Raw genomic sequence first — 22,175 nt, forward strand, 5'->3', positions numbered from 1 at the left:
ACTGATACAACAGTGACGTCGCTCTGTGCCGAGCTTTAGTTTGACGTAACACACACATTTTTCGTGGTGGAGGTGAAATAAACAAGATTAGAATCATTTTGTTTGCTTCGGAAGAAATGTTTCTGTTTTTGTCTGAAGCGTGGACTGCAGCGTGAAACTTATTCCAGGCATCACTCCTCCTCTAATACAACACATTTGCGATTGTGTATACTGCATAAACTAATTTTCATCTTACATCCTCCACAATGTCACAAATCACAGGCTCGTTAAAGGCCATCTGATGGCGACAGCCGGCCGCGGTGGTCTCGCGGTTCTAGGCGCGCAGTCCGGAACCGCGCGATTGCTACGGTCGCAGGTTCGAATCCTGCCTCGGGCATGGATGTGTGTGATGTCCTTACGTTAGTTAGGTTTAAGTAGTTCTAAGTTCTAGGGGACTGATGACCACAGCTGTTAAGTCCCATAGTGCTCAGAGCCATTTGAACCATTTTTTGATGGCGACAGATGGCCATTTCGCTTTGTCAATGAGGTGGCCCACTGATCAACACAGTGAACTCGAATTCGGGAGGACGATCGTTCAAATCCCCTTCCGGCCATACAGATTTAGATTTTCTGTGATTTCCCTAAATGTCTCCAGGAAAATGCTGGAAGTGTCCCTGTGAAATGGAATGGCCAATTTCCTTCCACATACTTCTGTAACCCGATCTTCTGCTCCGTCTCTAATGGCCTGGGTGTCAACGGAACGCTAAGCTCTAATCATCCTTCCTATTTCTCAGTTCTACTTTACAGGAGCAAGATCGTGCACTCTTTGTCCGTACTAATTCACGGCTGGCCTTACACTCCTGCATACTGCGGCAAGGGATAACGAGTTGACTGGTATGAAGCCGCCGCAGCGCTTCAGTTCTCACATTCGTCATACTGGCCAGGCTACAACGAGAATGAAGGAAGCCCATTACCACTCATGCAACAGCGGCGCCTTCATTTGTGAAGTATGCAGCCCTCATCAACGGCTTCGTAATCGCTCCATTTCTGATCTCTGCTGAACACCCCAGTGGATTGCGGAACTGACCACCACATATGACAAGGGGCGCACCCATCAGTATGTATGGAGGTGTGGAGTATTTTGTTGTCAGTAGAAAAGTATGAACAGCAGAGAGTCGATCAAGAGAGTGCATTAACTTCGAAAGTGTACTAGTCGTTGGAACTTATCTGAGTAACAGTTCCATTAGGAACATTTCAACCATCCCAAAGCTACCAAGTCGTCTTTTAGTGATGTGACTGTGAAGGGAAAACGCGAAGGAACAACTGCTGTTAACGCAAAGCGAGTCAGATCTCGTGTACCGAAGGACAGGGAATCCCGGGTATTGGGGAGAGTCATTGTAAAAAATCGTGTGGTATTACTGGAAGGAATCATTCGTGCTACCAGCAGTTCGTCTGTCACAATGACTGTGCTTAGGGCCTTAAAAAGAATGGAGTACAATGATCGAGCAGTCCCCCACAAGCCACACATTTGTGGAGCCAGTGCTAAGCGTCGCTTTATATGACTTGAAGAGAGACGCCACTGAGCAGCGCATGACTAGAAACGAGTGATTTTGAGTGATGAGACGCGCTATACCCCCTGACAGACCGATGGAATGGTTTGGGTTTGGCGAAAGCCCGGAGAACATTGACTGTCATCTACTATAGTGCCAACTGTGAAATGCGCAGAAGGTTGTGTTACGGTATGGGTGTGTTGTCCTTGGTCAGGGTGTGGTCCCCATATTGCATTTAAGAAACCACTTAGACCGGAAGAATATGAACACATTTTACCGCTTTGTGTACTACCTGGAGTAGAGGCATAATTCAGGAAACGTATCAGCGTGACAACGGAGCCGGTCATAAAGTACCATCTGCGAGACAGTGTTTCGTGGACAGTAACATTCAAGAATGCAATTTTCACTCTGCAACGGACTGTGCGCTGATATGAAACTTCTTGGCAGATTAAACGTGTGTGCCGGATCGAGACACTAACTCGGGACCTTTCCATCTCGCGGGCAAGTGATCTACCGACTCATCTACTCAAGCACGAGTCACAATCCGTCTTCCTCCAGTTCCTCGTCTCCTACCTTCTGAACTTCACGAAAGCTCTTCTGCGAAAGCTGCAAAACTACAGAAGTGTTAGTTCTGCAGGTTTGTGAGGACAGCTTGTGTGAACTTTGGAAGGTAGGAGACGAGGAACTGGAGGAAGTAAAGCTGTGAGCGGGGGTCATGTTTTAAGCTTGGGCAGCTCAATCGGTAGGGCACTTGCCCGTGGAAGGCAAAGGTCTTGATCTCGAGTCTCGGTCCGATACACAGTTTTAATCTGCCGGGAAGTTTGACAATAACATTGCTGAAATGGACTGGCCTGCCAAGAGTCTCGATCTGAACCGAACAGAACACCTTTGAGATGAAACTTCCTGGCAGATTAAAATTGTGTGCCGGACCGGGACTCGAAATCGGGACCTTTGCCTTTCGCGGGAAAGTGCTCTACCACCTGTGTTACCCAAGCACGACTCACGCCCCGTCCTCACAGCTTCGCTTCTGCCAGTATCTCGTCCCCTACCTTCCAAACTTCACAGAGATACTGGCAGAAGTGAATCTTTGAGAACGGGGCGTGAGTCGTGCTTGGGTAGCTCAGATGGTAGAGCAGTTTCCCGCGAAAGGCAAAGGTCCCGAGTTCGAGTCTCGGTCCGGCACCCAGTTTTAATCTGCCAGGAAGTTTCATAACAGCACACACTCCGCTGCAGAGCAAAAATTTCATTCTGGAAACATTCCCCAGCCTGTGGCTAACCCATGTCTCCGTAATATCCTTTCTTCCAGGAGTGCTAGTTCTGCAAAGTTATCAGTGAAGTTTGGAAGGTAGGAGACGAGATACTGGCAGAAGTGAAGCTGTGAGGACGGAGCGTGAGTCGTGCTTGAGGAGCTCAGATGGTAGAGCACTTGCCCGCGAATGGCAAAGATCCCGAGTTCTAGTCTCGGTCCGACACAGAGTTTTAATCTGCCAGGAAGTTTCATAACAGCGCACACTCATTCTGGAAACCTTTGAGATGAGTTAAAACGTCGATTTCGCTCCAGACCCAGCGTTCCCCATCAGTACCTTCTCTGATTTCTGCTCTTAAGGAAGAATAGGCTGCCTTTCCTCCCCAGACGTTCAAGCACCTTAGTGAAAATTTCACCAGCAGAGTACAGGCCATCTTAATGTCTACTATTAGGTATCATATCAGATAGTGTACACCACAATTGTAAAAATGCAGATTGTTTTCTTTTATGGTATATGTCGTGAAACTGTTGGAGTAGCGTTTTGGTTGAATCGTGAAAAGGTATTGTGATCGTGCCAATCAGTCACAGTCTGACGTCCAGCAATGTTGCTTACATGTGGCTGCAATTTACGTTCCTGCAGTGTTGCTGGACAACATTTCTGGGCTATATTGTCGACAATATTCACTATCTGATTCCCATGTAATCCTTCTGAGTCGTCAGTCTTCTGACTGGTTTGATGAGGCCCTCTATGAATTTCTCTCCTGTAGCAACGTCTTCAGCTCAGAGTAGGAATTGCAACCATTTTCTCAATTCTTTCTTGGATATATTGCAGTCTCTGTGTTTCTCTACAGTTTTTACACTCTACAGCTTCCGCTAGTACCATAAAAGCTATTCCCTGATGTCCAAACAAATATCCTATCATACTATCCCCTCTTCTTATCAATGTTTTCCATATGCTTTTTACTCGCCGATTCTGCGCAGAACCTTCCATTCCTTACCTTGCCAGGACGCCTAATTTTCGAAAATCTTCTGTTGCACCACATGTCAAATGCTTCAATTCTTTTCTGTTCCGTTTTCCCACAGTTCATACTTCACTACCATACAATGCTGTGTTCCAAACGTGGATTCTCAAATATTTCTTCCTCAAATTAAGGCCTATTATTTTATACTAGTAGACCTCTGTTGGCCAGGAACGCTCTTTTTACCAGTGCTATTTATGTCGTTCTTGCTCCGTTCATCATGAGTTATTTTGCTGCTTCGGTAGCAGAATTCCTTAAGTTCATCTACTTTGTGATTCCCAATTCTGACGTTACATTTCTCGCTGATCTCATTTCTACTACTTCTCATTGCTTCCGTCTTTCTTCGATTTACTCTCAATCCGTATTCTGCTCTCATCATGCTGTTCAACAGATCCTGTAAGTCTTGTTCACTTTCACTGACGATAGCAATGTCATCAGCGAATTTTATCATTGAAATCCTTGCGTCTTAAATTTTAATCCCACTCTTGCAAGTTTCTTTTTTATTTCAATCTTTGCTTCTTCGGTGTATAGGCTGAACAGTACGGACGTAATACTAAAACCATGTCTTAATGTCTTAGAGTTTTTTTTAAATTCGAGAACTTCGGTCTTCATTTTCCAGTTTTACTGGTCTTTCTTGGTTCTCGTATGTGTATTAAATTATCCGTCTGTTCCTATAGCTTACCGCTGTTTTTCTCAGAAATTCGAACATGTCGCACGATTTCACATTGTCGAACACTTTGTCTAGGTCGAGAAATCCTATGAACTTGCACGGAATTTTTCTCATTGTTGCTTCCATTATCAACTGCAACGTCAGAATTGATTCTCTGGTGCCTTTACCTTTTCTTATGCCAAAGTGATCGTCATCTAACAGATCCTGAGTTTTCTTTTCTATTGTTTTGTATATTATTCTTGTTAGCAACTTGGGTGCACGGGCTATTAAGCTGATTGTACGATAAGTCTCAAACTTATCGACTCTTCCAATCCTCGGAACTGTGCGGAAGATGTCCTTCCGAAAGTCTGATGTTGTTTAGGCAGACTGACACATTCTACACATCAACGTGAATGACCGTTGCTTGTCATTTCCCCCGAATGAGTTTAGAAATTCCAAAGCTCTTGCAAAGCTCTTTTAAATTGTGATTCTAATACTGGAGCACCTGTCTCTTCTCTATCGACTACTGTTCCTTGTTCTATCAAGTCATCAGAGAAGTCCTCCTCTTTATAGAGAGACCTTCAGTGTATGCTTTCCACCTATTCGATCTCCCCTCTGCATTTAACAGTCGAATTCCCATTGCACTCTTAATGTTACCGTCCTTGCTTTTAAATTCACCGATGGTTGTTTCGGCTTTTATCTTTGTTGAGACCTTCCGACTATCATTTCTTTTTCGATTCCTTCACAGTTTTCGTGCAGTCATTTCGCGTTAGCTTCCCTAGCTTCACTTTTGTTTCATCTTACCACAAGGAGTGAATCAATGCGCTGCCACTGACCTGGCTGACGCCTCGTTTTTCTTTGATGGCGAGCAGAAGGACGGTTCGCCGCTGCCGGTGGAGCGCATCACGCTGCACAACGGCAACCTGACGATCGAGAGCATCAAGGAGAGCGACCGCGGCCTGTACCAGTGCGTGGCTTCCAACGAGGCGGCCACCATCTCGGTGGACACGGAGCTGATGATCGAGAACGTGGCGCCGCGCGCGCCCTACAACCTGAGCGCCACCAGCGACGAGGCGTCCGTGACGCTGCGCTGGGTGCCCGGCTTCACCAGGCCGCCCATGGACTACAGCATCTGGTAACGCAGCCCTGCTCCTCCACTTCTCTCGTCTGGCCGCAGGCGTCAGTACCATTCACACACAACTACACGCATACCGTAGTTGTCAATAAACAGGGTGACTCATCCAATACTTGCACCGCAAATATTGCGGAAATGGAAAGTGCTATTTGATGGGAGGTTTCAGCACAAAGCGTTGGTAGTCATGGGCTCGTCTTGTTTACCAATAAACAGATTCAAAAAATACTTAGAAAGAGAAATTTTTGTGCAAACATTCACTTTTTAAATGGAACAATGGCTATTGACATTGAAAGACTAAAAGTAGCGTAAATTAGAATGACAGTGCTGTCTATTTAACTTTTCATAACTGGGATTCACAGTCATGTCAAATTTCTTGAAAGACATCATGATTACGCCAGTGACTGTTAAACTTTCTATTTCCACTATTGCAATTTCGACCTTAGGCCATTATCAAGTGCAGATATTTTAGCTATAATCCATGCCTTCTTTATACAAGCTGACACAGTTATATGTCGTTGTCATTTGCTGTTATATACATTTGTAACGCTGCTAAGTAGTGCGAGCGTTACAAGTGTATATAACAGCAAATGACAACGACATATAAATGTGTCAGCTTGTATGAAGTAGGCATGGCTTATGGCCAAAACATCTGCACCTGATAATGGCCTAAGGTCGAAGTTGCAATAGTGGAAATAAAAAGTTTAACAGTCACTGGCGTAAAAATGATGTCTTTCAAGCCAGTGGTGTCTGTTGCAGGATTCTATGGTGAGTCGTTTTGGAGATGACGTCTTTTGAAAAGTTTCCACACCGACACTTGTACTATACCTGTGGTAGAACACACCAAAAAACGGCAGGAGTATACACTAGTTATGTGGGTTGTGACAAGGATCGAGAACACTGACCATCGGAGATTGTCTTCAAAATGACCAGCAGCACCGGCAATACACGCTTACGGTCTGGTGCTAGCATTTTAGCAGAGACGTCCGAATGATCCAAATGTCTCTGAGCACCATGAGACTTAACATCTAAGGTCATCAGTCCCCTAGACTTAAAACTGCTTAAACCTAACTAACCTAAGGACATCACACACATCCATACCCGAGTCAGGATTCGAACCTGCGACCGTATCGGCAGCGCGGTTCCGGACTAAAGCGCCTAGAACCGCTCGGTCGCAACAGCCGGCGAGACGTCCGAGCAGACTGCAGTAGTACGACGTTCTATTTCACCGAGTGTCGTTGGCACGTCCTTGCAGACAGTCTGTCAGCTATCAGCTCTGGAAAGAGTCTACAGCCGTCAATTTCTCAGAACAGACCGCCCAAGGTACTGGTTCTCCGCGTCCAATTCAATAATTTGGAATCAATTCGTGAAGACACGCTGTTTTACTTCATTCACTATGAGCTGGACAGCCATCATGTTGGTACCACAGGTTGCTCCTAGTCTGTAGAGAAACGTATTCTAGCATCCGCGGAAGATGGTCAGATAGGAGGCTGCCGCACTTGTGCGAGTTCAGTGTTCCGTCTATGAAAAATGGGCCTATGTGAATGTGAAGATCGTACATCAACCCACACCACACGTTTACACTCCACGGACACCAACGAGTGTCAACAGACCAATAGTGCATGTTTTGGCGATTTACCTGGGCATGACTGGTAAATGTGGCTTCATCACTAAACGAGATAAATGATACATCAGGTGTATTGTCTCATAATACCCATGCACAGAAGTTAACGCGTTTGTAATAATGTAGCCCTTGATGGAGAGAGATGCGATGCGGATGGAACCTATGTCGATGGAGAATGCCACTTCCTCGTCAGATTGCACGGGAGCTAACGTGCGCATCAACTAAAACAGCAGCAAAGGCATTAATTTCCCCCTCCTCTGTTGTCACTTTTTTCCTTCCTTTACGTTGTCTAGATGTAACACTAACATTTTCACCTAACTAGTTGAAGAGGCTGATAAATAATTGCCGAGATGGCTGACGTCTATTGCGATATCTTGCCGCATACACTGTACAAGAACGAACGGCATTCTCCCTACTCTCTCCATACACTATACATCGGTTTTTTCTGCATTGCTAAATCCCAGTGTCCACTCACGACCTGCTGCTTGTGCTCCCACACACTAACTGGTTAGGAAGTCGTAATGCACTCAAGCAACACACACGTACACTGTAAGCAAACAAACGACGTCGTGCCTAGCAACTACGCAGGCTGAATGATAGAAAGAAGTGTTACTGTGAAACCTTTAAAAAATACGATATCTCGTAAACGACGTACACTAGAATCCTGCAACAAAAACCACTGTCATTACAATTTACCATACTTTTAGTCTGTTAATATCAACAGCCATTGTTCCACTTAAAAACTGTATTTTTGCACGAAAAATACACTTCGTAAGTGTTATTACAATCTATTGTTTGGCAAACAATAGGAGTCTCTGACTACCAATCCATGCTGTGAAAAATGCACATAAATTGAGCTTTCCATTTCCGCAATATTTGAGTGGCAAGTTTTAGGTGATTCACCCTGGATGGACAAAATAAAACTGTCGCTGACTCTTTTACTTTGGGAATGAGGCCGGAACGCCACAGAAGATGGCCACCAGGGACGTTGACACAGCTCTGTGCTCGTTTTGTCAAACTCTGAGACACGCCTCTGCCTGAGGGACGGCAACAATAGCGTTTATATTGTAGCTTCCCTAGTGCGTGCACATGAACCTCCACTTTACCTCACAGTTAAAAGTCATAGGGAGAGAGATCAGGCGGTCGAGGTGGTCAAGAGGCCGCACTGTCTCTGCAGATTGTCCTCCCCTAACCGAGCAGTCGTACACACTCGACAAGTTATTCAAGTGGTGTGCGCTGTTGCTCCGCCTTCTTGAATATGTTTATACAGTCGTTCATCTTCTGTGAGTTAACGTTAACAGTTTTGTAAAAGATTCGTGGTAGGATGCGGACACTAGACATTGTCCACCAAATGTCAATTTCGACACTATTCAACTTACTTACTTTACTTTGCACAATCTAGCCCAGAGGACTTCTCACAGCTACAAGGCTCCTCTTCTATTGCTTTCTGTTTTGTGCTTTCTGTTGTCAATCACACTCTATGCCTACCTGCATCAAGTCCTCGTGGATTCCATCTGTCCACTTTTCTTGGTCTTTCTAGTGCTCTATACAGCTATACTGTTAAATTTAACCACCACAGAGGGGTATCTGTTGAGATGTCAAACAAACGTTTGATTCCTGAAGAGGGCCTTTTCAACAGTTGCAAGGGCTACAGTCTGCATGATTGACTGATCTGGCTTTGTAACATCAACCAAAATGGCCTTGCTGTGCTGGTATTGCAAACGGCTGAAAGCAGGTTGAAACTATAGCTGTAATTTTTCCCAAGGGCATGCAGCTCTACTGTATCTTGAAATGAGGATGGTATCCTTTCGAGTAAAATATTCCGGAGATAAAATAGTCCCCCATTCGAACCTCCGGGCGGGGACTACTGGGGAGTATGTCGTCATCACGAGAAAGAAAACTGACGTTCTACGGCTCGGAGCGTGGAATGTTAGATCCCTTAATCCAGAAGGTAGGTTAGAAAATTTAAAAAGGGAAATGAATAGGATGTAATTATGCTGGTAATTAGTGAAGTTCGATGGCAGGAGGCTAATACAAAGTGAAATAGGGGTAATTCATGAGTGGGCTTAATACTGAATAAGAAAATAGGAATACGAGTTAACTACTATGGACAGCGTAGTGAACTCATTATCATAGCCAACACAGACACGAAACACATACGCACGACAGTAGTACAAGTTTATATGCCAACTAGCTTCGCTAATGGTGAAGAGATTGAAGGAACGTATGATGAGATAAAAGAAATTATTGAAATAGCTAAGGGAGACGAAAATTTGATTGTGATGGGGGACTGGAATCCGATAATAGGGAAAGGAAGAAAAGGATAATAGTAGCTGAATATGTACTGGAGGATAGAAATGAAAGAGGAAACAGGCTGGTAGAATTTTGGACAGAGCATAATTTAATCATCGGTAATACTTGGTTTAAGGAACATCAAAGAAGGTTGTAAAACTGGAAGAGACATGGAGACAGCGGAAAGTTTGAGATTCATTATATAATGGTAAGACAGAGATTTAGGAACCGGATTTTACATTGTAAGACATTTCCAGGAGCAAATGTGGACTCTGACGACAATTTATTGGTTATGAGCTATAGATCAAAACTGAAGAAATTGCCAAAAGACAGAAAATAAAGGAGGTGGGATCTGGATTAGTTGTGTTTTGGGATGTACGAGGGCATTTCTAAAAGTAAAGATACAATGGCTCGCAGTCCTTAAACAGGACATTTATTTAGAAAACGTCAGCTACATCTTAGTAACAGGATTATTTGTTATTTTTCGACATAATCACCCCCATTATCCACTCATTTGTTAAGTCGGTGCACAAGCTTTTGTATCCCACAGTCATAGAAGGTTGCCGCCTGTTGTCGGAACCACATTTCAACTTCATCTTTGATCTCTTCATTGTCGTGGAATGACTTTCCACCAAGATGTCACTTCAGGTAACGGAAGACATGGAAGTCGGTGGGCGCAAGGTCCGGGCTGTATGGCGGATGGTCCAATATCCCCCATTTGAATTGTTTGAGCTGTGCTTTGGTTACGAGCGCTCTGTGAGGCCGAGCGTTGTCATGAAGCAAGCGGACTCCACTTGTCAGCGTTCCCCTGCGTTTGTTTTGAATTGCCCTTCGAAGACGTTTAAAAGTCTGGCAATATGCAGCAGCATTAATTGTCGTTCCAGGAGGCATAAATTCCAACAGAATTGTCTGTCCCAAAGAACAGAAGCCACGATTTTCTTTGCTGAAATCGACGTTTTGCATTTCTTGGGTTTTGGTGAATTCGAATGGCGCCATTGCATTGATTGTTGCTTGGATTCAGATGTATGGTGATAAACCCACGTCTCGTCACCTGTCACGATGTGATCAAGGAACTCATCACCTGCTTCAGCATAGCGTGTGAGGAAGTCGAGTGCAAAGCCCATCCTTTTCTTTTTGTATTCTTCTGTTAACGGTTTTGGAACCCAGCGCGCACACAATTTCCTGTACCCTAACTTGACAGTCACAACGTCATAAAGAGTTGTCATTGACACATCCGGTATGATCTGATGCAATTCTGTCAATGTGAGACGTCTATTCGCATGAATTGCTTCCTTCGTTCGACGAAGAAGGGCATCAAAGATCACAGATGGCCGACCTGTTCTTTGTTCGTCATGAACATCAGTCCTACCTTCGGAGAAATGACGACACCATTTCGTTCCACTTTGTCGATTCATAATGTTCTCATAAACAGAAACAATTTCTTTGTGAATATGCGCTGGTCGCTGACCTTTTGCATGAAGAAAGCGTATGACGGAGAGCACTTCGCATTTGGCGGGATTCTGAATCAGCGCAGCCATTTTAAACACGACCTACTCCAACCAGAAGCAACGTTCAACTGCCGAACGACCGCGAGGAGAAAGCTAAGGGCTCAAGGTTAACACCAGTGTCGCCAACTTGCTCGCCAAAACTCTTCTGTTCCGCTGGCGTACGGTGTATCTTTACCTTCCTCGTAATATAGAAATGATAAAGGACATAGATGAAGACAAAGTAAAAGATATGATACCGCGAGAAGAATTTGACGGATCTCTGAAAGACCTAGGTCGAAACAAGGCTCCGTGGCGAAAGACTTGGTAACCATATTGCTGAGCATCCTGTTGGCAAGTATGCAGCTTGTGTTTGACCTGCGGGCAGGTACCGGCCGGCGGACACCCCAGAGTGGCGGACGATGAAGCTGGCGTCCCGCACCAGCACAGAGGCGACGGTGCGCGACCTGGGCCCCGGCAGGACGTACGAGTTCATGGTGCTCAGCCAGGACTCCTACGGCGACGGGATGTTCAGCAAGATGCTGCAGGTCCGCACCAAAGGTGAGCGATGCGCGGCGACAGCCCCTGTGTCCAGACTCCGGGACACTACACATTTGTGTTAACTGACTGTCCCGTTGGTTCATGGGAGAATATTTTATACGTTGTGAATGAAAATCGCACGACTTTTGCGTAATATTCTGCAATATTTTTTATCATCGATAATTTCAGTCATCAGTCTTCTGACTTGCGTGATGCGACTTCCACGAATTTCTCTCCTGCGTCGACTCTTTCATCTCAGAGTAGCAATTGCATCATGTGCCCTAAATTATTAATATTTGTCTTCCCCTGCAGTTAATACTCTACCAAATTCAAATGAACCCGCAATTAATAAAAGATTTTGAGTTAGAGGGGAATAATAACCTCTGAAATCTTCACGCAAGAAACATTGGCATATCAATAACCCTTTATTACTACTACGAATGCCAAAAGCATCTCTTTATCTCTTGATTAACTGGTACTCTCATTGCAAGTGATACCGGCAGGCGGACTCGAGCGGATGCTTTTCAAAAGGTTTGTTACCATTTTCTTCTTTTCTTTCTCATTCGCACAACCAATGAAAAATGCCAGATATCATCTCCAACTGCATATTACTCGGAATTCGGAGAGGGTATTGACTTTAACAGATAATACGTTTTGAGATGCCAGTCTCCTTTCATTTTAGACCACAATTAAGAAGCCACGAGGCATGAGGTGCATGCTGCTGAATAGCTGAATAGTGCAGTACCAGTTTCCTTTGACGTTAATTCCTGCATTACATAGTGATGAGCATTCTGCCTGCAATTAGTCATTAGTTGTCACCCTGGTGGAGGTATATTATGTGGGTGCAAGGTGCCGCTGATTTTTGAAAAGCTGACCAGAGCGTTCGTCGCCCCTTATCCTTGTCAATCCTAATGCATTCAGTATGCAACATCAAAATTCAATTTTTTTCTAGATCAGGGAATAAACTAAGCTCACTGTGCCTCGTTCTGTGATGTACTTTACGTCATGTACGCGCTGTGCATCATTTGGTTTCATTTCTGTCTATTCCCAGCCAGTAGGTACAAGTATCTGCTTGAAGTAAGCTGTTTATCGAAATGTCAGCACGACCTCGAGAAACAAAGTTGATTGATGTTTTTCTACATGTTTAAACTTGTGAACTACATGGCCATTCATGATTGTTGTTGAATAACGGTACCAGACAATGCTTTATTCCAAAGCCATAGCCAGTTTCGGGCTACCATGTCCATCTTCAGATGGCTAACATTTCGAATTACATTGATTTTTTAGCCGGCAGCACGCCGTCTGCTCCTACATTCTGCAACAGTATTTGAATATTTAGAGCCGCGTTCTATGTTGTTTCATTAATAAAAAGATGTTAATAGGCCTGCATTTATTTTGATATAAGGAGAAAGAGTTTTATTCACTTACATGTGTTCGAGTGGATGGCAAATACTTTTGTTCTGTTCGTTATGGTTATCCAGGATGTTACACAAGGTGTTGTGTAGCTAACAGCACACACATTGTAGGTAAATCTTGTGTCACACTTCACAATATCACGATATTCTTAACGTCAGTTAGAATGCCATGCAAGTGCTTTGCATTCGATGATTTTGCTTATAATCCAAAGGGTATCCATTAAGCAGAGGTAGAAAGATATCATTCACTTTCCCCATCCATTAAGCAGAGATTTTAAGGTATCATCCATTTCCCACTGATGAAAGATGTAAAATAAGCAAACATGTGAGGGATGTTCAACACTGAACATGTTAAAAACAGAATAATGCTTTTATTCTAATACTGAAATTATTATTAAAGGATTAAAGAAGAAATTGTTTTCATATCGAAATTATGAAATACACATATACATACACAAACAGTTATATTACAGAGCTTCTGAGGATAATTACATTTTATAAGTTAGTTGAGGGACATAAAAGTAAAAAGGTGTATTGTGGGGTGAGGGCAACACGGACATTAAGTCAACATTACAGTTCAGGTTTCATAGTTTTGACGTGACATCATAAAAAGGTTGTTTAAAACAGAAATTTTGCATGTTACATTGTAGAAGGTTATTAGGAAGTGTTCAAAATTTTAAATCAGGCTACTCTGAGAGTGCTGATTTTGGTGTCTTCATAATATATCGTTAAAATTTCCGCTAACATTCGATAAAAAAATATGAAAAGATCTTGTCCTACAGTCCTTAAATAATAAGTTCACTCTTAGAATACAACCAGTTTTCCATTATTTATGTGCTGAATGTTGCACATCCCACACATCTTCTTTGCTTAATTTATGTCTGTGATCTATGGGGAATGACTGACATCTTTATATCCTCTCTTAATGGATATTCTTTACATTGCAAACTAAATCATCAAATGCAAAGAACATATATAGCACTCAAAGTAACATTAAGAAAATTATGAAGTGTGCTATAATGATTTATTTATAATATGGATAACCATAATTACAACAACAAAACTCATCGCCACCCATTGGAAAACATATAAGTGCACCAAACTTACATCTAAATAAATGCAGCCACATTGGCGTGTTTTTGTTAATGAAACATCCTATAAACTGGCTCTACATATTTAAACGTTGTTGTGCAGCGCAGGAGCAGACGATATGCTGTTAAAGAAAGCATCAATGCATTTGGAAATGTTAGCCATCTGAACAGGCTACAGCACTGAAATAAAGCTTTTAAAAATATTTGTGTGTGTTTGCGTTATTCACCAAAATTTCTATTTGTTTGTAGTCACTTCTATATTTTTAGAAAAAGCTGAACTTTGCTAGTATACTCTACTCTGTAGAATAAGTAATTGTTTAATTAATGACAATATAGCGATAATTTTTTTCGGTATATCACTGCGTCCACATACAGCAGCAACCTATACTTTTACATTCCAGTAGCACTTGTTTCATATTTTTCACGTGTTCGACATTCAGTTTTCTGAAAAAAGCACATATTATAGTTATTTTCAAACATAATAACATTCACTTCGTACAAGTTCTAAAATTTTGGTGAAACACGCCACTTCTTTAAATGTAGTAGTTTAGTCTTATTTTACACGAGAACAATCCATTGACCATTAACACAAGCTTTTCATTCATAAAAATGTAAGCTCAGTACCGAAGTGATGCCGATGACCCTGGTATCCCTTAGATCAGTTTACGGATATATTTCAAAGCTTTTCTCACAAACTATGCCTCACGAAACTCTCTAGAACATAAGAGTGTTTTGACTTCACGTTTACTCGACTGACAAAGAGCAAAAATAGACTTCTTAGGGAATTCGCTCATAGGAGACATATACGAACGGTTCACCTTCTCTTTACAGTAAATAGTATACATGATCTTAGAAATCTGTACTATATACGGTTTCCATGTCCATGGTTCGCGAGATGAAGTGTTTTAACATGACCAGACGTCTAAAAATTTCGGTTCTCAAGTTAGACACATTTGAAATACATCTCAACTCGTGATATTGTTTTCAGTGTCCTATGCCATGTATGCTGCCACTAACATATTTCACTTTAATGTTTCCTATGAGGATTAATCAAATTATTAGCGTGCGGAACACCATTCGAAGAGATTCTACGTGTTTCATCAACACACATAAGGGATCTTTGAAAGACATAAATAACTTTCCTGGTGTCGTAACAACACATGTCTCGCCGTTGAAAGATAAAATTTAAAACAGTTATTCCAACACATAAGTTTTTATTATTGCGCAAATCGACAGTAGTATTTTAGCTACAACACGTGCAGATACGTCGTTCAATCGCGTTTATATTCGTGATGTAAATTCAATGTTAGTTCTGTTAGTTATACAGGGTGTTCATTTTAACCGAAGACACTCTTATGTTCCGAAACTACACATCGGATCTGAGAAAGTTATGATTCCAAATTGTTTGTCTCTGAGGGGACATACATACCACACTCGACCCCCCACCCCACACCGTGCGTGGGGAACAGGGGACAATTGTGAAAACTTCAATGGGAAACCCCGTTTTCTATTGCAAATAACGATTCTGCGGCAAAATCTACATACGTTTTGTCTGAGGGCATTTTATTTGTTTCACGACTGACGGCACTGTAATGGGAGGAACTGAAATGGGCATACAATCGTAATTTACGACATACTACTCAAGGGCTTTGGAATATGCAATGACGCGTGGGACACCACCTCAATGCTGCGAGGGTAGAGCAGGTCAGTATTTCAGAACTTGTAATTGGAAACCCCGTCCGCAACGTTGTATTCCTCCAACATATCGAACTCGACGAATCACTATGGTCGTCGCTCGCATCGGATGCTACTATACTTTTCCAATTAGAGTAAGTATGCAAACGTAGTACCGCCAACTTCAATCCAGTTAGAGATCCGCTTTTCAAATGACCGTGTGCCGGACAAAAGCATATCTGCAGGAATGTCAGCACGGGCGTTTCTGATGCGATCGATCAACTTGCCACTTTCTGGTACGCCATATCTTCTAAATATCCCAGCAGAAAGAAATCTGGCGACGTCGAGTCGGCGACCTAGCGAGCCAATTAATAGGGCCACCTCTGTCAATCCACCAACCAATGTAAACACCTCCCGTGCTACAATTTCGTAATGCGCTGGGCAACCGTCATGCTGAAACCAGATGCGTTTTCAAATCTCCAGGGCAACATCGTGCAGTAGTACCGGTAGTTCCTGTTCCAGAAACGTTCAATATTTGCTTCCATTCAACGTGCCGTCGATGAAGTACGGTCCAATGAGTTTGATCCCCTATGATGCCCCAAGATACGTCAACCGACCAAGGACGTTAACGGTCAGCTTTCCGTAATCAGTGGGAATTGTCTGCATTCCAATAATGCATATTACTCCGGTTAACGCTACCATTGTTTGTGAAGGTAGAATTTTCGGAAAACAGTACTTCGGCAAAGAACAAGGGGGTCGTTTGCATTTTTTGACGTACTCATTCACAAAACGCTATCCGCTTATGGAAATCGGCACCATGAAGTTCTTGATGCAGTGACACGTGGTATGGATGATGCTTATGACGATGCAATATTGCGACAGTACTACCTACGGACGTACCGGAGCAGCGGTGTAATGGCCGGGCACTTATCCGTGGTTGTGGTGCACTGCCACTAATACAGCTATTTCATTAGCTTCTCCTGCTACATGTTTGCTTCGTTTCCTTTTACCGGTCTGTACGCTCCCATCAGACATAAAGGTGTTCACAATCTTTTGAAAGAACGAACGAGAGCGAGTTTTCTCTGGAAAACGCTCGGCATACGAAGCAACAGAAGCCTTAACAGTTTTTTCTTGTGTGGTTGCACTGTTCGCCGTCCACTTGCACGTCTGCTCTCCAAATGGTAGTTGGGTGTGCAGGAAATAAAGCACTGAACAAATATTCTAATGATTAGAGCCACTGTCTGTTCTACGTCTGCACGGTAGATGACCTCCGATCGCAGTGTACTGTCTGTTGCGATACATCGTAGTTCGCTATACGGCCAGGGTGACTCGTCGAGTAGTCACCTGTTCAGAATGTCGGAGGAACACAACGTCGCGAATGGGGTTTCCAATTAGAAGTTACGAAATACTGGCCTGTCCTACACCCCCATCGTGGGGATGGGGTCTTACCTGCCATCGGATATTCAAGGGCCATTCAGTAGCACGTCTAAATTACGGTTGTGTACCCATTTCTGTTCCTCCGATCACTGCGCCATCTCTGGCGAAACGAAGAAAAAGCTACAGACAAAACGTATGTATGTTTTGCAATCTGCAATAGAAAACGGGGATTCCCATTGAAGACTTCAAAGTTGCCCCTCACCGATCACGCACTGGGTGGGGTGACGGGTCGAGAGTGGTGTCGATGGATGGCCCTCTCCAAGACAAACAAAATGGAAAATATATTTTTTTAATCTGATATGTAGTTTCCATGATGTTGTAATGTCTTCAGTTAAAATGAACACCGTGAACACCCTGAATAGGGGACAGAAGCATTTTTGCTTGTTAGGTCAAATTAAGCAGTATAAAGAGGTGCAAGCTCAGTAATCGATCTGTCAGAATGCGATTTCCTCCTAAACTCAAAACCTCCGACCAGTCATTTTCTCGAAAGTTAACAGTTTAGGACTTCTGTATCATTTGGAGCTGTCAATTGACCTGCCTTTCCAAGCCGACGCCATTAGGAGAATCCATACATAGAAAGTGTACTATACTAAGTCGTGTATCTTCTATAAAATTTTCATTTGAGAGAAAGAGAAAAATAAATGACATATTTAGAAGTTTTAATTGCAAGCTCGTAACATAAAAAGTCAATAAAAAGTTCTTCAAATGAAACGCCCTAGAGTAAAACTATTACATCATAAGAAATCGCAAATTATTTCCTTACCACAAATTCTTTGAAGTAACAAGCTCACATCAAAATTCTCTGTAAATGCTGTTGACATTATCACCTTAGTAAGATGCAAATGGGCTATACCTAAACGACATCAAGTTTTCACCCATAAAATCAAATACTAATCGCTTGACAAGACGAAATGTCAATGTGGATATTTCGATGAAGTTTGTCTGAAATAAACTGAAAGTGTAAGGCAATATTGTTACATATTTTACCAGTCCAGTTCTGGGACTGACGTAATAATCTCATTTTTCAGGTAGTCCTGTCCACAACAGCTCGGCACAAGAATTGGGTAAGTAATGATGGATGTAAGTACTACAAATAAATTCAGTTTTATCTTCTTTTGATGACAGTTTATGGAAATGAAATAACTTTCAGAAAAGCTCTTTTTTAAAGACTTTCTTAATGGTACTGAATGATTTTATGAAATGTTTACTTTGTGAAATCACTACACAGGATGCATTAAGTCGGGGAACACTAATCCTTCAATGGCAATTGGAAAAGCGAAAAAGAGTAAGACATATACGTTACTGTCTAAAAACGTGTCTGGATCTATGTTTCTGCATTAAACAATACGAGTATCGACTGTGTATTCCCTGCGCGCGCTTTAAGAGTGAATCCGTCTATATTTTCTGCAGGAAATGGTGTGGAAAGAGAAGTTACAGTCGTTCTGCTGCAGTACGTTAACCGTTATAGATGAGTCGGTTCGTTGCAGTATTTTAACCTTTAAAGTTGGATGCTAAGCAAGTGAGACTGGCTGTATTTCTAGTTGACTGACAGAACGATTATTTGTCGAAACAGCTATTATAATACAGAGGGACATTTGCGGAAAATTATTTTCTGGGACTGCGTTTGCACCTGTCTCTTAAGATAAGCAAATCCATTGTAATGTGTAGGAACACAATAAATGCCTGTATAACGGGACTTGATAATGAGGTTTTGAGCATTAAACATAATATGGTATTAACTTAGCCAGAATGTCATTTAACTGTATAATTCCGTGATTCATGATAAAAAAAACGGAGATCTTAACTGGGTTTAAATCATGTTTATGCGGTTGAACCGTTTTCACATAACAATTCACGGTAATATTACCGCCATAAAAAGGAAATCTCTTCGTCATGCATATCAAAAAACAGTATTTGATCTGAAGAATATGAATCACGTCTTACGTTTTATATATGAAGCATGCGCAAAAGTAATCGGTCTTTTCGTACTGAAGTTTTAATTGATTAATACTGTGTTGCTTGATGCTTTCCCGACAGACTGGTTGTAAATATGGTTCTCGCCAGCTATGCTTCCTTCTTACAGCATTTTTAGAGAATGGATATTCTGAATGGGAAATCCACCGTGCCCTGCACCCGTGGCATGCTAGATAAAAAGAGGAGCTGGAAAAAAGTAAAGAACAAAGAGCAATGGTCGTTTACCCATACATCGGCGGTGTTTCTTCGAAAATAAGAAGATTATTGAAGAAAGATAAAGTTAAATGCGTCTTTCTCCCACCAATGAACCACAAAGCTCTTTTATGCTCAGTGAAAGATGATCTTCGTTTAACGGGACATTGTATGTCCTATGTCGCCAATGCTAAATTATCGAATTTTGTGACCCATTATCTTGATAACCTTGTAAGACACCAACTTACAATTTTCCATAATTATTGAATGCACCTTTCCAAATACACTGAACTAGAATTATTACTAAAATTCTATTGTGGGGCACGTTATCTTTTTTTTTTACACTCATTTTTTCGACAGAATTTTGTAAATAAATGAACATTAAAACAAAACAACTCAGGATATTTTAAGTATTCTAGTTCCATATGTGTTGAATCTCACACGTGGTATGCTGCGAAAATTTCATGTCTCTACCATCTGTACGTTTTTAGAAAACGGGTCATTTATTGGAAAAAATTTAGTTAAGAGATATTGATGTTTAAAACTTTTTTATTATAAATTCTCATACAGACTTACATTTCTGCGTCTTTTATGCACTAGAATTGTCCTGGCCCATGTTCTGTGACTTCTTCAGTGTCACAACAACCCAGTGCTTGGCTTCTTCCTTTCTTTCATGCCTCTTTTGTCATTTGCTGAGCAGCTAAATCTACTTCACGTACACGAAGCTCATCCAGCTACTGCTGTCCTTTAGCTGTGTTCTGTCCAAATCTTACCCCTAACTTCTCCAGAACCTCAAGTCTTTCGTAATTTCCACCACTGAAAGTTATTACAGCATCAGACGCTGTTAACTTTAGAGTCATAAGGCCAACAGATACATTTTTAGCACACAGCAGCACACAACATTATTGAAGGACTCATTCACATTCTGGGTCTTCCCATGTAAACACTACTTTAGTAGCTCAGGATTTGCCAAATCTCTGTAAATAGGTTTGATTGCCTCCATTACTGCCAAAGGAAGAGAATCTTTATGTGTAAACTCATGCAGGATGACAGAAAATTCAGCATGCCTATATTTACACCAAGTGTTTTGTGGAGGTGGCTTTTCATTGGTTGATATTCGATGAAAGAAGTTGCTCCACACAGCTCTTTTCACCTTCTCTAAATTGTGACAGTTATCTCTGATGGCCTTCCCATAATATTTATAAAAAGCAACAGAAGTTATCTTACTACAAAAATAGCCAATAATCACACTATTTTCAATGAAAACTAATATCAGAAAGAAAGGACTGATTTGTTTATTCGTAATGCCAACTTCTGAGACTTAACAGTGGCACAAAACGAAGCAATTCAAAGCCTTCTAGACTGTGTAGTTCCCAAGATATGACTGCTCAACTCTGGCAGTATATGTGTAGCCGCGAAATTTGACAGTCACACGTCAACATTCAAAATATGATTTGAAGATCTCATAATTGTCTGATTTTAATGTATTGTACACCACAATGTTCAGGAAAGTCCAAAGTACGTTATGGAGTAGAAAACAGAAAATGTCTTATTGCAATTAATTTCACGGACAATATCCCCTTAAGATGGCCAGCTCTGTAGCTGCTGGATATATATTGGATAAACTTGTACCGTAGAGGAGAGATGTGTCGAACATCGACGACACATACATCTGGACCAGCGAGACACACACGTCTGAGATATTGTTATTAAAGAAATAATGGAGATTTGCACATCGACTAATTTGCTTAGCACAGGATACCAACATAGCATGGCGTGGGATCCACCGCTGGCCATGTTGAAATCACAGCGAACACAAAGAAGAACGGTTGGTCATATAAGGGATGACGCTGCGATGGTCACATAGATATTAAGTGGACAGCGTCGAGGAAGGGCACTCCCCAGCGCAGACACGTATTCCGGCACGCGGCTTCCGACAGACAACGTTGGGGCAGCTGACGGCAGCGCACCGTATGACTGACAGCCTCAGCGCGTGCATTCATCGTCCGACAGGTGGCGTAGATGCATCTCTCACCACCGGTCAGGATATCTGGGCTATTGGTCACCGAAATCTGGGCAGTTTTTGTTCTGAATGTCATAAGTAAGAAGCGTCGACCACAGCTTGAACAGCTTCTTCGCCGCACCTGAAGATGTCGGTCATCTGCGCCGACAAAATATTGTGAAGTTTTCTCAACGACATTCGACATTTTACCCGAGAACCATATTTACATGATTAATACTATATAAAATATTGTTTTTTATTCGAAACTAGTTGTCTGGTCCGAAGTATTTTACCCTCCTACTTCGATTCAGATAGCTGAGGTACTTCGAAAGGCTTTTTAAAAGAAACATGTAAAATCAAACGTTGCAGGGTTTTCATTTCAGGTTTGGAGAGAATTGTTGACGGTAGCTGCACGCGCCAGACATATAACTTCACAGTGAGTAACTGACATGTGAAAAAGAGTGAAAAAGATTTATAACGAAACTTCATGGCAGATTAAAACTGTATGCCGGACTGGAACTCGAATGCAGGACCTTTGCCATTCGTGGGCAAGTGTTCTATTAATTTGAGCTACCCAACGGTGACTCATTACATCGCCAGTACGTCTTCACGTACGTTCCATACTCCAAAGATTGAAAAATTCGTTCAGTGTTGATAACTCTTGCCTGATGTTATTGAATCTGTACATTGAGCACACAGTAAAGGAAATCAAGGATAAAATTAGAAAGGGAATTAAAATTCTGAGAGAAGAAATGAAAACTTTGAAGTTTAGCGATAGCACTGTAATTTTGTCAGAGAGGAGCAATTCAACGGAATGGATAGTGTCTTGAAAACAGAAAATTAACATCTACAAATACAAAACAGGGGAAATGAAA

The 22,175-nt window shown here is 42.1% G+C and overlaps 1 protein-coding gene across 2 annotated transcripts in view; it reads left to right on the plus strand.

Moving 5' to 3' along the window:
• The window catches only part of LOC126416314 (protein borderless), a 461,225-nt gene that overhangs the window by 418,596 nt on the left and 20,454 nt on the right, over positions 1-22,175 (plus strand). For both annotated transcript variants that reach the window (XM_050083976.1, XM_050083975.1), the window contains 3 exons: positions 5,316-5,578; positions 11,364-11,536; positions 18,161-18,196. In XM_050083976.1, coding sequence (XP_049939933.1) covers positions 5,316-5,578; positions 11,364-11,536; positions 18,161-18,196 — 472 coding nt within the window. The remainder of the gene's footprint in view (positions 1-5,315; positions 5,579-11,363; positions 11,537-18,160; positions 18,197-22,175) is intronic.

The sequence above is a fragment of the Schistocerca serialis genome, chromosome 8 (assembly GCF_023864345.2).
Source record: "Schistocerca serialis cubense isolate TAMUIC-IGC-003099 chromosome 8, iqSchSeri2.2, whole genome shotgun sequence".
Taxonomy (NCBI): domain Eukaryota; kingdom Metazoa; phylum Arthropoda; class Insecta; order Orthoptera; family Acrididae; genus Schistocerca; species Schistocerca serialis.